The following is a 15,253-nucleotide window of genomic DNA, read 5'->3' as shown; positions in this document are numbered from 1 at the left end:
GTATACTCTATATCTAGACCTGACTTCCTTCTTTAGGTTCCTGTAAACACCTGATAGATCTCCCGTCTTGATGTACTTTCACCCTTAGGAATCTCCATAAGCAGCATAAATATGCCATAGGAAGTACCTAGATCGGAGCCCTCCCCCGATCGACTTCTGAGTGTTAGATACTATCAGGTGAGTGTGTCTAAATTCACCCTCGCCCCAGAAGAGAGTCCTCCTCAAATAAACCTTGGTCGCCGCGTTGTCATATGATCCTTCTTAGACACCATGGATTCCCTGTGTCCAATTGTGATTAGGAATCTTATACTTTTAAATAAATCCACACGCAATCCTTATTCTTAGAAATCTGGATACAATAGCTGAGACCCCAGATTCAGTAGACATTATGTTATTATTCTTCTCCCCTTTCTATTCCTCCAGTATGATCCGTTAACATCCCGAATACCGGACACATAAAGGTACGAAGACCTTCACAAATGAAATTATGTACCAGATTCTTGGTCCCATGCTAGCGACAGGTAGGAATTCACACTTTGCCCATATAGATGTCCTTCTATATCATGGCTCCAAGCGTGTCCACCTAGGCGATATTACATTCTCTCCTAAAAAATCGCATAAACCTGAATCAGTGTTTAGCCCTGTCTTAAAATCTGTTCTCCTATTTAGACCAGTCTACCTAGTCCGCCCACTAAAAAGATTCATCAGACTGTGATAACTGTATAAATGTAAAACATGGATCTGAACTAAATGAATGTTTGAACTAGAGTGTGAATGAAAGAGTGCAGCCAAAAAGAAAAGTTCTTTGTCTTCACCTTGGCCACTTCTTTGATTTGGCCTTTTTCCCCCGACCCTGGGGGATGTCATCCTGGAAGCGATCAATGGATATCTAAACCAAGACTATTCAGCATTACATCTTAGATGTACTTATACTCTTGATGATAATAAATGTTTAGAAATAGGACATGAATAATCATTGTAAATATATATGTATGAAATTTTGTGAATTACCTAATATGTTCAAATAACAATCATTGTATAAATGTATATGTAATAAATCTTGTGAATTACTTAATATGTTCAAAGAAATATGTTTTAAATTTCAGCCTGTGTGTTCCCCTCCCCCATCATCTCTGCCAGCCCTGACGAAGGTACCTCACACCGAAACGGGCGTTGGCGCTACCATCAAGAACGGCAACATTATTCCATCTAATTTGCCCTCCTTAAGTGGCACTCCCGTCCATGCAACCATAAGTCCAATCTTTTTGTTGCAGGCGAAACGAGATTTACCCGTGTGAAGTGGTTGAACATGTGTGAGTATGAATGACCCCTGTAAGATATGAGTGTCTGTTGAGCCCCTTGAAATACCCTGGAGTGAGTGGAACACCCAATTCTTTGGAGAAAATCCTTTCCCCACATGAAATGATAAACCTCATTGAAGATTTTTATTAATTCTAGAATTTGCTAGCTTTTGATTGTTTCTTAAAAATGACTGATTGCATCAAAACAAATAATAAAAAAATATTTATTTTCTATAAAAAGATGAATTGACTGTTATCTATCTGTTGTCTTGGGTCTTGATATTCATTTGATATTGCTCCCCTCTAACCAGAATCAGATCCTGTATAGGACCCCTTATTATCAACATTGGCAGGGTGTTCTTTTCAAATTGCTCTGTTGATCCCCTCCCTTCCTGCCTACATCGCCTATTGCCCTGGGGAACCCCCTTCTATTGTTCAATGTCATACATTCACCTCAGTACAGAGATCTGGGCCTAAATCCATCGTTTTTTTGCACTCCACACCACCCCAGATCAAACATGGCTATATGCAAATAAGCCATGATCCTGTGACTCATGGGAACAGTCCAGCCCAAACTGCCAAGCCATGTCTTTCCTGGACCGGAATCAAGCATCCTAGGACCGGTATCTGGCTAACAGCCGTCTTCAGCCAGGATAGCTTGACTCCAGTGGTGTGGAGTGCATGGAATCACGTCTGAGCATACTGATCTCACTCGGAGTGACAAATGCAAAAACAACAGTTGATGGACAAAATGCAGAACATTTAATAGAGCCAAAGTTATCAGCAAATTCATACTTTTTATGACCTCCCACCTTTAACTAAACCCCCTCAATGAATGGAATTGAATTGAATGAAACTCAAAATAGCAAGAGTAAGATAAACCTGCTAAGGATCGGGTAAGTGTGAAGCAGATTGGTGAAACTATTCCAAAGTTATTTGACCACAATTTCTAAAGGGAAACCTGACCTGAGTTTTATGCAGATGCATTGAACAGTACCAAGATTATTAGCACCTGTTTATGTTTGTCCCTTCTTTTAAATTTGCCTTCCCAATAGATTTTAGATAAAATTACCATAACCAAAGTAGATTAAAGAGGGGGAAATGTCTGTCAAATGTAATGATGATTTGTCAAAAGATGGCGTAATTGTTAGCAACTTACCACTTTTGAGAATGTCCCATTTTTAACTGTGCCCCATTTTGAGAGATATGCAGTGGTTAAAAAAAATACCAAGAGTAACTCAAACATTTAAAAACACATATTTATATAGACAGAGGTTGGACCATATATTAGAAAATCAATCTAGAAATATGTGATCATGGTAGTGTGGAAGCTAAATGAAAAGCACAACGTGCCCAAGGGGAAAAATGCTGTGTGCAAATCTAAATTTGTGTTCTATGACCTCATAACCAGTACTTCTCTCCTTAACACCAATAATATATTTTTCATGTTACTTTTCTTTATTGACCCTTTAAGAATGAAAACAAGCTATTTCTGGTTTGAGACACTTGTTTTTCCTGCAGATTGCTAATTATATAGCACTTTACAAGGCTGAACTATTAATAATTTTACTAACTATGGTGTTTTGAAAAAATGAAACTGTTTCTAATTGCGAGAAGCCTTGTTTAAATTATGTTGCTCAACTATTAAGCCATATAATACTAAGGGCCTGATTTATATTTTCCCAGAAGGATTGAACTCCATCAGGGCGACAGAGTAAGTTACTCCGTCACCTTTATGAAGTCCCTGCCAGCCAAATTATTAAATGTCGATGGGCCAGGTGGTCATTTGAAGCATTGACAGGCAGGAACTGCTGTCAAGGCGGTTCTTGCCAATGCATTGTAACTTTGCCGGATAGCTCTGTCAAACATGATGAAGCCGTCCTGTAAATTTAGAATTATTTTTTTATTTTCAAGGGGCATTGAGCACTTTTGGTGCCCCTTAATGCCAGCCAATTCTCCAACAGCTTCTACTCCAGAACTTTGACCATGGCAGAGACAGAGTAGTCTCCACTATCGTCAAACTATGGTCCATCCATATTTAAATCAGGCTGATGGACCATAGGCTTGGCAGGATTGAAATTAGGCCCCATATTTGTAAAGGCCTCATTTTATGAGAAACTGATGACCTCTGGCTCTGGAGATTCGTACAAATACTGGTCAGGTCTTCTGTATCAGGAGGAGTCTCATAAATGATGTTCTCCAGTGGAGAACACATTACCTCAGCGCATCTAAAAAAAATGTGTATTTCAGTAATACCCAAGTAAAGTGTTTTTTTCCACAATAATGGAAATGCAAGGCAAGTTACAAAATAGCTGAATCAAATCAAGCTTCCTTGTACTTGCACTTTAGGGCACTTAGCATTTTTTTAAAAGTATGTTTGGATACTATGGCTCAGTGAAGATGATACAATGATGTACGTTATGGAAACAAAGATGAGTATTATAGAAAAATAAAGACTTTTCTTTCAAACTTTACCTTTGATTGGGTCTGTAATTCCTTACATAGCCCTGAGTGCCTCTTCAATTTAAAGTACAGTCGATGTGCATGGAGATGCTTTTTCAAGGATTGACTCATCACTGAGGATTAGGTGTTAAGTGGAACAAGTACCATCATGGAAACATTTTTAGTGATCTGTTTGTATAGTAACATAAACATGTTCAACATCTGCTGAAATTTGTAGAATTCTTGCAAATGGTGCCATACTCAGAGACAAATCAACATTATCCTTTCATTTGTCAAGATATTCCCAAATTTTAACTATTTAATGCCCAATTGACACCATTTTCAAATGCTAATATAAAAAACTTTTGAATGTATATAGACCGAATCCAAAAAAAATAACGCTTTTGAGTTTTACGTTTCAAGATTGATTGTAAATGCCTTCTGCAGTTTTTGCTGTAGTTGAGAGCAAAGTTTTCTTTGAAAGCTAAAATTACAGCCAAAATAAAAATTACCTGTCTTTGAAGAGCTGCTTTTCCATCATAGCTGATGTTTCACAAAATACAGAAAAATTCTCTACATTTATTAAAAATGGAAACATTTATTTTATAAATCATACCAAAAAACCCTTGATCACAGCAGTTGTGATTAGGTACATCTGCAATTAAGGGACAAAACCAAGTAGATATATGTATATATTGCCACCATGTTGTTATAGTTAGGTCAGTGTTTTCAATAGAAGAGTGTTTTTAGTTTGGTAAATAACTCTGGTACCACTTGAAGAATCAACAGATGCAGATGTCATAAAAAGTTGATATCCTCCTTCAGCCATATTTCTTAAAAAAATTCAGATGTGGGTGCCAGAACTTCAGAGTTTCTAGTGAGTTTAAATTGCAAACTTATCTCACAAAAGGCATAGATAGCGCTACATTTTAATAATATGGAATGAATTTCCACCAAATCAAAAAAGCATGCAATCTGAGTGACGTCCTGCTTTCATGCCAAGATTAGTGTAAATCTGTTTCAGTGGATTTTGTTGTAGTGGAGAGCAAATTTTCCCATGGAAAATTGAATAGGAAATGTATATTTTTTGACACGCTTAACCATGAAGTTGATTGACATGGGGGGCGTGGCTTGGATGCTGAGGAGGTAGGCAGCGTGAGCCTGGAGCTCCGCGCCCGATCCCAGATATAATCCTGATAAACCGCACGAATTCCGACGGAAATTGGAAAATTCATTGGCTGAAGGCGTCACAGAGGCATCGGCGTCCTGGGTTTGTAAACTGCGACCGCTCATCTTCCAGAAAATCGAACTTAGCAAGTACCATCGGAACGGACAGCTTCGATCTAAGATGGCGGCCCGAGGCCTGAGCTGGTGACGCAGAGAACAAAGGAGATCTGCTGATCTGCACCTCTAGAGCTCCAATACCAGCGGTGATTGCTAGATCGGAAGACCGACCTTGCTCCTGTGAGGTGGCTGAGGTGGCCCTCCTCCCCCCTTGGTGAAGATACGACGGTGGAGTGGGGTAGTCCGTAGAGGAGGACCTAAAATGGCGGCAGCCCTGTGAGTTGACCATTGCTCTCTCTGTGTGCGGGCCGTGGTGACGGAGGCCCCATCGACAGCGCGTTGCCTACAGGAGATGGACCCACCCCCTCCCCGTGAGGGGGACTAGCACAGTGCTCGATGTCCTGAGCATGTTCCGGATCTCCAGCCTTTATTGCCACAGGGAACTCTCCGGAGTGGAGTGTCCTGAACCTCTGACGGGCTGCACGGAGATTGGAAGCAGGTCAAACATAGTGGTTGTTCGGGCTGCCGAGGCCCACGACTGATAGTTGGGATTCCTCTTGCCCCTGGCTCGATCACACCACGATGGGGAAGCCGAAAGGGAAGGGGGACGGAGCGGCTGGCCCTGAAACGATGGACAAAGCGGACCAGAGCCACACTGATCTCCAACGTATGCAGGACCGCATCCTGGAGGCTATCACAGCCACAAAGGACGCTCTGCAGCAAGACATTGCCCAGGTAGCGACAGGCCTAGGGCCCCTGAAAGCTGAGCATGATAAACTTAAGGACAGGGTCAAGAGCGTGGAGATATCCCTGCAAGAACTGGCCCCGGCGCATAAGTCACTGGACGGCCGGGTGGAGGATGCTCTGGACAGAATAAAAGCACTGGAGAGGAGAGCGGAGGATGCGGAAAACCGGAGTAGGTGCAACAACGTTCGCGTGGTAGGCCTTCCGGAAAAAACAGAGGGCGATGACATGGTGGGCTACCTCGATCATTGGTTATGCACTGAAGTGGCACCGGAGGGGCTCTCCACCTTCTTCTAGCTGGAGCTGGCCCACAGAGTCCTGGCCCGGCCGCCGGCCCCTGGCCTGCCCCCTCGCTCTGTAGTGATCAAACTTCTGCATTATAAAGACCGGGACTGGTTACTCCAAAGAGCCAGGGAAGTAGGCCCCTTCCAGGTTGGCAACGGCAGGGTCACCCTGTTCCCGGATTATACATTAGAGACGCAGAAACTCAGGGCTAGTTTCCTCTCGATTAAACGAGAACTCCGTATGGAGGGCATCAAGTACTAGCTCCTCTTCCCAGCGAAGCTAAGAATCGTGGTGGATGACAAAACGCTCTTCTTCACCACTTCGGCAGACGCTTGGGCATGGTGGGACACTTATAAAGCTGGAACAGATGGGGCCAGATTCAGGGCGGAAGAGGCACAAAAGAAACAGCCGACCAGAAAATCGCAACGGATTCGGAAACACCGACACAGGTCTGGAAAACCATCAGTGTCACAGACGGAAGAGGAGAGGAAGGCGGCTTTGCAGGCGGTGGTTGATCTCTCGGGGACGGTGCGGAGCCAGTCCCGAAAAGGCACGGACTCCGAGGAGCAGGGTACGGGGTCGGAAACGGACCTTTCAGAATTTGGTGGTGCCAGAGGCCCTATTGTGACGCCGCAAACTTCGGGAGAGATCATCGAAGCCTGAGAGAAGTGTTTTGAGAACGGTTTGGTGGACTGGTACTGGGATGCCATGCCCGTAGATGCCATGGGCTGATAAATAATAATATGGAGTTTCGTGAGTGATCATGGGGGGATTGCGGGGCGGGATACGCGGGGCTAATCTTGTTTGACGAACTCCTTTGGTATCGGACTGCGCCCTACTGGCCCCTAAGGTCATCGCAGTGGAGACTGCGAAATGTAGTGTGCTTATCTGAGGGAGGTTTACCCAGTGGCAATAGTTTGGATGGGTTCTCTTCTGGTCGAGACGGGGCCTGTCCTGGGGGGGTGGGAACCGAGAGTAGTTTGGGAGGCTCAGGTTGGGGTTGGAGGGGTGTGGGGTTCAGTTGTTGGAAGAGGGTGGGGGGTTCAGTATTGTGTTGGCATATGCGCATGGCTGGAAACTGTTGTTGTTGTGTTCGGGATGCAGGGAGTTATGGCTAATACGGAGGCTTTAAAATGTGTGACCTGGAATGTGCGGGGTCTGCATACCATGGTGCGTAGACACAAGGTCCATGCTTATCTAACATGAAGGGGGGTACACATAGCCTTTCTCCAGGAGACGCACCTCACGAAACAGGAGGGAGTGGCGCTGCAGAGAAGATGGAGGGGACAGCTGTTCAATACAACGTACTTGGCCTTTGCAAGGGGCGCCATGATATGGATACGTGCTGGGGTTCCCTTTCAAGTCACCAAGCAGGTGGTAGATCCGGAAGTCAGATTTGTGGCTATAGAAGGGAGACTCAGGGGACGAGTTGTGTCGCTGTGTAGTGTGTATGCTCCAAATGTAGATTTACCCGCCTTTCTGACGACACTCTCGGGCAAGCTAGCGAGCTACCTGGCAGGCCCAATTATCATGGGAGGGGACTTTATTCAGTAGTAGACACCAAATTGGATAGGTCCCACCCTCCATTACATTCATCACCAGTACATAGGTTAGCGAAGTGGAGATTGGATTGGAAGGAGAGTTGGGATCTGGGAGATGCTTGAAGAACACTACACCCCACGATGAGGGATTACTCCTTTTATTCTAGTATACACGACCTACATGTCAGGCTGGATGTGTTTTTGTGCTCTTCCCCCATACTCACGGCAGTAGGAAGTGCGGAGTACCTGGCTCGCACATTATCTGACCACAACCCTTTGTTGCTGTCCCTGAACTGGATGGTGGATGTTTTGTGTGTTCCAACTTGGCGATTGCGACCAGATACCCTTGATGATTTGTTATTTAGAGAAGCCCTGGGTGAGCGAGTGACTCAGTACTTGACCTTGAGCGTGCGGAGCGGGGGTTGCGGAGATTGGAACGGGAGCGCCCGAATCATCCCGAGCTTCAGGAAGAGGTTGGCAAAGCTAAGGAAGCAGTGGCGGTGGAGTTGGAGCGACTACGTAGTTTTGATCACAAGATCTACCTGACCAGGGCGCATGCGGAGGGTGACAAGGCGGGGACTATGCTGGCCTGGCTTGCTAACCCGCTTAGGCACGGCAATCCAATCGTGCCCATCGAGGTGGAGGGGGGCGGGCTTTGCCACACCCAGGCCGGGATCCTGGATAGGTTCAGGACGTATTATGAAAGACTGTATAGGAACGGGCCGGTGGGCGGAGAGGAGGAGCTTGAAGCCTTTCTTGGGGGGCTGCAGTTGCCACAGCTGGAACAAACAGAGGCAGAGGAGTTAGGCCGCAGTATTACTATAGGGGAAATAGGATGCGCGGTGAAGCAGATGGCGCGGAACAAAACCCCGGGACTAGACGGTCTGCCAATAGAGTTCTAAAGTAAATATCTGGAGTACTTAGCCCCGCAGCTGCAATCGGTTTACAATGAAGCGAAGTCGAGAGGGAGACTACCTCACTCCATGTGTGAGGCTCTTATGGTCCCTTTGTTGAAACCTGGCAGAGCGAGCAGTGATCTCTCCTCCTATCGCCCATTATCCATGCTCACAACAGATTATAAGATTCAGAGTAAAATTTTAGCCAATAGATTGCTCACCCACATGACTGGCCTGATTCATAGGGACCAGTCGGGCTTCATCCCTACATGGAACACCACGCATAACATCCGTAGGCTGACTCGACTGCTGGGCGCTCGGTTGTCGAGAGAAACTACACCCCTGGTGTTCTCCATAGATATCGAGAAAGCGTTCGACAGTCTGGAGTGGGACTATTTATATGGAGTGATGAGGCATTTTGGGCTGGGGGAGGACTACATCAACTGGACCAAGGTGCTGTACACGGCGGCCACGGCGAGGGTTCGAGTTGGTTTGCTTATCTCGGGACAATATCAGGTGCGCCGTGGCACCAGACAGGGATGCTCGCTGTCCCCCCTTCTATTCGCGTTGGCGATGGAACCGTTCGCAGCCGAAGCCAGATCGGGACGCTACTATAAGGGACTGGTATATAGGGCCAGACCACACGCCATTTCACTGTACGCGGACGACCTGCTGATGTTTTTGGCTAATGCGGATGAGGAACTGGAGGGGGCGAGGCGACTTCTTGGGCTTTTCGGGAGGTTGTCGGGCCTGAAGGTCAACTGAGCCAAATCCTGTTTTTTCCCATTGCGACGGGGGGAGCTGTACCCTCTCACCACTCGGGAGCTCAGGTGTGAGCCTCATTGCCTACACTATCTAGGTGTTTATGTATATCACACAACAGCAGATATGCTGGATGGTAATATCACCCGTTGCATAAATGCCCTGAAGGGAACATGGACTTCTGGGCCACTCTGCCACTCTCGGTGACGGGTCGTGTCTCCTTGCTGAAGATGGTAGCGCTTCCAAGGCTGCTGTATTACTTCCGAGCCCTACCAGTGTGGATACCGGGTTCAGTCTTCCGCCGTTTGAGGTCGATGGTTATAGCATTTCTTTGGGGTACGGGTAGGCGACGTATAGCGCTAGACACTCTCTTGTGGCCCAAAGATGAGGGGGGTATGGCAGTTCCTGACTTTGAGTGCTATTATTTGGCGGCACAGCTGCAATCCTTTACCCAAGAGATTGCGAGGGTCTACCGAGGTCCGGAGCAAAGTAGGGACGAGGGTACCCCGCGCCATGTGCTTGCGTACATTGCCCTTCACCAAAGACTTATCGTCAGAGACCTGTCTGTGGAAGAGCAGACATTTAAGCTTTGCTGGAACCGGGCGCGTAGACGAGCGGGAATTCGGCGAATGTATGCACCGGAGATTCCGCTGGGCATGATCACGGCCCTACCTCATGGCGGGGATTGGTCGAGACTGCAGGGTTGGGAGGATGCTGGGTTGCAGATGCTGGGCGACCTCTATGAGGACGGGCGTTGCTTCCGTTCCAGGCTCTGCAGGATCGGTTCGACTTACCCAGGGGGGACTATCTATTGCATGCGGCAGTGATTGGAGCCATGCAGGGACACTGGGGCGAGGGGCTGCAGGAACCTACCACTTCTATGGCCTGCCAATACACGATGATGGCGGCGGGAACTTTTAAGGCAGTGACCTGTCTGTATTCCCGAATGCTGAGGGAAACCCTGCAGCCGCTCACTGCCGTGAAAGCTAAATGGGAACTGGACCTCCAAATTGAGATCCTCGATACCACCTGGGGTCAGCTGCTGCGGAGGGCGCGGAAGAGCACGAGAAACGCCAGATTCCAACTTATACACTTCTACGTTCTTCACAGGGCATACCTTACACCAGGGAAACTGAAGCAATACTTTGGGGTGGAACAGGCGGCCTGCCCTAGATGCAACACACTGGAGGCAGATCTGGGTCATATGCTATGGGATTGCCCCCAATTGAGGGATTATTGGCGGGAGATTGGGGAGGCACTGAACAACGCCACGGACAGAGAACTACAGTATACCAAAGCGGTGGGGGTGCTGCACTGGTTTCCTCACACGCCTAAAAATAAGACGACCAGCAAGTTTATAGATATGGGGTTGATATTGGCGAAGAGGGAAATCACCAGGAATTGGAAGTCCAAGAGGGGGCCATGTATAAGCGTTGGTACAATGAATGTCTGAAGTGGGCGGCGAGTGAAAGCACCTTGCGATACCAACTGGCTAGAAGGGCTGGGGATGAGAAGGCCTTGGAAAGGGCGACAGCGTGGGAGATACTAGTGCAGGCACTCCGAGATGGCACTGGAGAGGAGGAGGGTGATGATACGGACTCTGATATAGATGACCCCAATAGCACGCCGGGAGCACACTCTTAGCGAATGTTACATTTCTTCTTGCACATACCGGAACTTACATTCTCTAGTATTTTACAGTAGCGCAGCCATGGGGGAGGTTTTGGGGAGTTCGGGGGGGGGGTTGCTGATAGGGGGAGGGGGCGGGGTGGAAATGCAAAAGTGGTCCGCGTCATCCTGTGATTTCAGCCAACGTGAATCGGAAGAAGATGCAGAAGATGGACATATTGCCGTCGCCGCCCGGCCTTCTGGATGTGGGCATACAGGCTGTGTAATGGTGTCCGCTGGACAAATGTGCATAACGACACTGCATTGATTTCATATTTTTCATTGTAATGTATACACAATATTTTGGAACTGAAATAAAAATGATGTTACAAAATAAAATGAAGTTGATTGACATATGGCTTTTGATTGAGAAGTAACATTTAACAAACGGTACAACATGGTGATTTGTTCAAATGAAGTCTAAACATCAATTTTATGTATTATATAAAATTGTATTGATAGTGAGTTTTATATGTATGTACTTGTATGGATCACAATAAAAAGATTTGAATAAAGTTTTATGACGATGACACGCTTAACTTTTTTAAGTCCGGCACAAATCTGTGCAAGCAGAACCCTAGCCACTTTTACTGATCATGTGCAAAATTTAGTGCAAATTCAAATGCCAATAAAGTTATTAGCATTTCAAAAATGCTTTGTGTTTGGAAAGTGCTGCTGAGCCATAACAACAGAGCCACTATCACAGACTCTGTTATGTGTGTGTTTGCATTCGTGTGTGTTTTGTGAGTGATATATACATAGATATTGTACATACATAAACAATAGATAGTTGCTTTTCACATATATTTAATATTGTATTACTTTGGAATTCAGACTGACCTTGAGGGGTTCTCCATGAGGAGACATCACTTCATCTGATAGTTCCATCATCTTCAGAGCCATCAGGGCAACCTGAACTGCATGAGTCTCGCTTTCTTTATGTAACCCTCCAGCCACACAATAAGCATCTCCAATGGTCTCCACCTAAATGATTCAAAAGTCTCCATTTAGATGGGGTATATGAAATTTAGCAAACATGATGATCTGAACTTGTGCAGGTGCTGGAAATGTATTAAAGGTGACATTCAACAACTGCACGTTTCCAATATTAGAAGACAACCTCCTAGCTACAGATTAATTATAATGACAATATAAAGACATTCATGCACACTCACTGTTGCCTTTGAAATTAGCAATGTTCGGAGTATCTTGGTGGTATCACTTTAGGATTAAACATTACTGAATTGTATTCAGGTGATACTAAAATGAGTAGCTAGAACATGTCTGCACCTTGTCAAAACATTACATCATCTCAGTATCCGCATCTACTCTACTACTTCTGCTTCAGATTAGTCTAGAGCGGATATTGATTAAGTTGGCCGACTCTATCTCCGAGCACAATCCTATACTCAGAGGAAATTTTTGTCTTTTATTGATAAAAAAAGTTGCACTCTGCATCAGAAAGGAATAACATACAAATTGAAATATGTATACAGACATTATTGATCTCATTTATGAGGCCCCTACCAGGACTACTGTGCCGCCAGAACGTCACTTTCTTGATGTTCTGATTGCGCAATGTGCCACTAGCATATTCATAAGGTGACGTAAAGCCACGTTACATGGCTTTTCATGGATCATATATATGTGCCCCTTTCATTCAGAAAACTGTGTGAAAGGGGAGTTCCATGGGTGTTGCTGGGGGCATTCCCAGCAACATCCATGGCTTTTTGACACTATCCCAGATTTATGAGAAATCGCAAGTCTGAGGCAGCGACAAAAACTTACGCCTCTTGCTATGTGTGTATGAGGGTTTCTCTTCCTGCACAAAATAATCCTTCATGCAATGCTAGCACCCTGCACCATGGTGCAAAGGTGCCTGTGTTGGTGCGCGGCAGCCCATTGTGCACCGGCGCAGGGGAAAAGGACAGGAATACCCCGTACCTTATAGATACTGTGCATTCCTGCCCTTTACTCTTGCCGTATGGCAGCTCAGCAGCAAGGCCTGCTGCACTGTCCTACAGCAAAACAAACATAAATTAGGCCCTTTATGTCTATGGCAATACATTGGACCTTTCATCTTACATATCATCGCTAAGCAGGATGTCCAGGCAGAATTAGCGATGATAAAAGGCAGTCAGTCTACTGGGGTGTCTGGGCTGAATGGCCTTGCCGTTGTATCATTTAAATTATTTCCTTTCTACCATGCTATGTGGCTTTCTCTCATGTTTTTTAATATGTGCTTCCCTGCAAATTGAGTAGTAGTCCTTCTGTGTACTGCTGCGGTAGCTGCAATAGGACTTCTCATTGTATTTCTAGTCTCTGATAATAGTACTTTTCATCTTCATCATGTTACACATATTTTCCAATTAATTTACATATGATTTTCCTCCGATACTAAAATGCATTTAGCAAGAATATAGTCTGACAGAAACATTGTGTCCTAAATATTGTTCACAAATGTATTGTCTCATTGGGTGTAGATTTACTTTTATTAACTCCAAATTAAATTGACTGGATATTACTGTTGGAGGATACTAAAAAATTGGACCCCGGGCAGCTTAGTAGCTCTCTGGCGGCCTCCCGGCCCTCCCTTCTGGGGGACCTGGAGGATAATCTGGCACAGTTTGCTGACTGGATTTCAAGCTCAGACGCAACTTCCTCTAAGCCTTGGAACACTCCTGAGCTGAGGACTTTGAAAAATGCCTGTAAAGTAATGGAGAGAGTATGGCGCTCCAGGGGCTACGGCTCCACTGACAAATACGCCCTGCGAACCAAACAAAAACTCTACTATGCGGCTATTGGAGTGGCCGAAGTCCAGTATTATTCTGCTCACATTGTTCAGGCTAACAACAATTCAAAAGAAATTTTTGGTATTGTACAGAACTTTTTAGCCCCTAGCGCCCAGGTGATGGGGGCTCCTATCTCTTAGACTTGGTGCAACATGCTGGCGAAATTTTTTAAGGACAAAATAACTTGCATCCAAGAGACATTTTCAACTTCTCCTAGGAAGTTTATAGGTGGGTTGTTCACGTGGCCGATGGTAGCATCTGGCTCTATTTTCTCCTCATTTAGATCGGTTGACCTGCCCAGTTCTCTCAAAGTCCTCAAGGCACTAAAATTGGGCTCACTCAACGACCCGTGTGCAACCAGGCTTCTGTCTGATGTGGCAGACACAATCACTCCTGAAGTGAATTTCATGATTAATCAGTCGCTTTGAGACGCGCATGTTCCAATGCTTTGGAAGCAGGCGTTGATTCTTCCCCTCCTCAAAAAATCGTCCTTGGATCCTCTGATACCTGAGAACTACCGCCCTATCTTGCTCCTACTTCGTTTGGCCAAGGTTTGCAAAAAGGTGGTCACATCCCAACTTACCAACTATGTTGAGATGTCATGCCTGCTCCAATCGGCACAATCGGGCTTCTGTGCTTCGTATAGCACAGAGTCAGCATTGTTAGAGGTGTCAGAGGCGATTCGGGAGTGTTTGGATGCTGGCGGGAGAGCTGCTTTGGTTATGCTAGATCTCTCGGCAGCATTCAACACAGTACCCCACTCCTTGCTCCTTGACCGTCTATCAGAGATAGGGATTTCTGGCTCTGCCCTGCAGTGGATCAGGTCCATCTTGGAGGGTCGGTGACAGCAGGTCTGGCTTCCTCCATGTGTCTCTCTGCCTATGCAGGTGTCCACTGGTGTGCCGCAGGGGTCATCACTTAGCCCCCTGCTCTTTAACATTTATGTGACTCCGCTGGTTTATCTTGCGGAGTCATTAGGGGCCAAAGTGATGGCTTATGCTGACGACACCCAGCTTCTGCTTTCATGGAGCAAGGAGGATGACTCAGTGACGGCGGCCCAACATTATCTGTCTTCGGTTTTTCAGTGGCTCGCGAACGCTCAGCTGAAATGCAATGAAGGAAAAACTGAAGTGCTTCTTTACGGCCCGTTCACAACGGACTTCAAAGAAAGGCTCTGGCCTCTCAGTTTTCCCCAACCAACTGCGGACAAAGGCGCCACAAAAAACCTTGGCGTCTGGTTCGAGGATAACCTGAATTTTTCCACACAAGTCAAGAGGCTGGCCGGTACCTGCTTTGGGACCTTAAAAATCTTGAGGAAGTTTTCTTCCTCTTCTGCCAGGCAGTGCCAGAGAGAATGTGGTCCGTGCCCTTATTCTGTCCAGATTGGACTCTGCCAACGCCCTTTTAGTCGGCAGTCAAGGTTTTCTTACTAAGAAATTGCAAGTTATCCAAAACTCAGTGGCCAGACTTCTTCTGGGCTTGACTTCAAGGCATAGTGTTCGCACCCACCTGCGTTCCTTGCATTGGCTCCCAGTTGA

General features: G+C 46.0%; 1 protein-coding gene across 2 annotated transcripts in view; it reads right to left on the bottom strand.

Annotated features, from left to right (window-relative positions):
- The window catches only part of GUCY1A1 (guanylate cyclase 1 soluble subunit alpha 1), a 472,623-nt gene that overhangs the window by 123,373 nt on the left and 333,997 nt on the right, over positions 1–15,253 (bottom strand). For both annotated transcript variants that reach the window (XM_086962337.1, XM_086962338.1), the window contains exon 7: positions 11,764–11,907. In XM_086962337.1, coding sequence (XP_086818463.1) covers positions 11,764–11,907 — 144 coding nt within the window. The remainder of the gene's footprint in view (positions 1–11,763; positions 11,908–15,253) is intronic.

Source organism: Lissotriton vulgaris, chromosome 3_1, assembly GCF_964263255.1.
Source record: "Lissotriton vulgaris chromosome 3_1, aLisVul1.2, whole genome shotgun sequence".
NCBI lineage: Eukaryota > Metazoa > Chordata > Amphibia > Caudata > Salamandridae > Lissotriton > Lissotriton vulgaris.
Note: the sequence above shows the minus strand (reverse complement) of the source record. Positions and strands in the feature narration are given on the sequence as shown.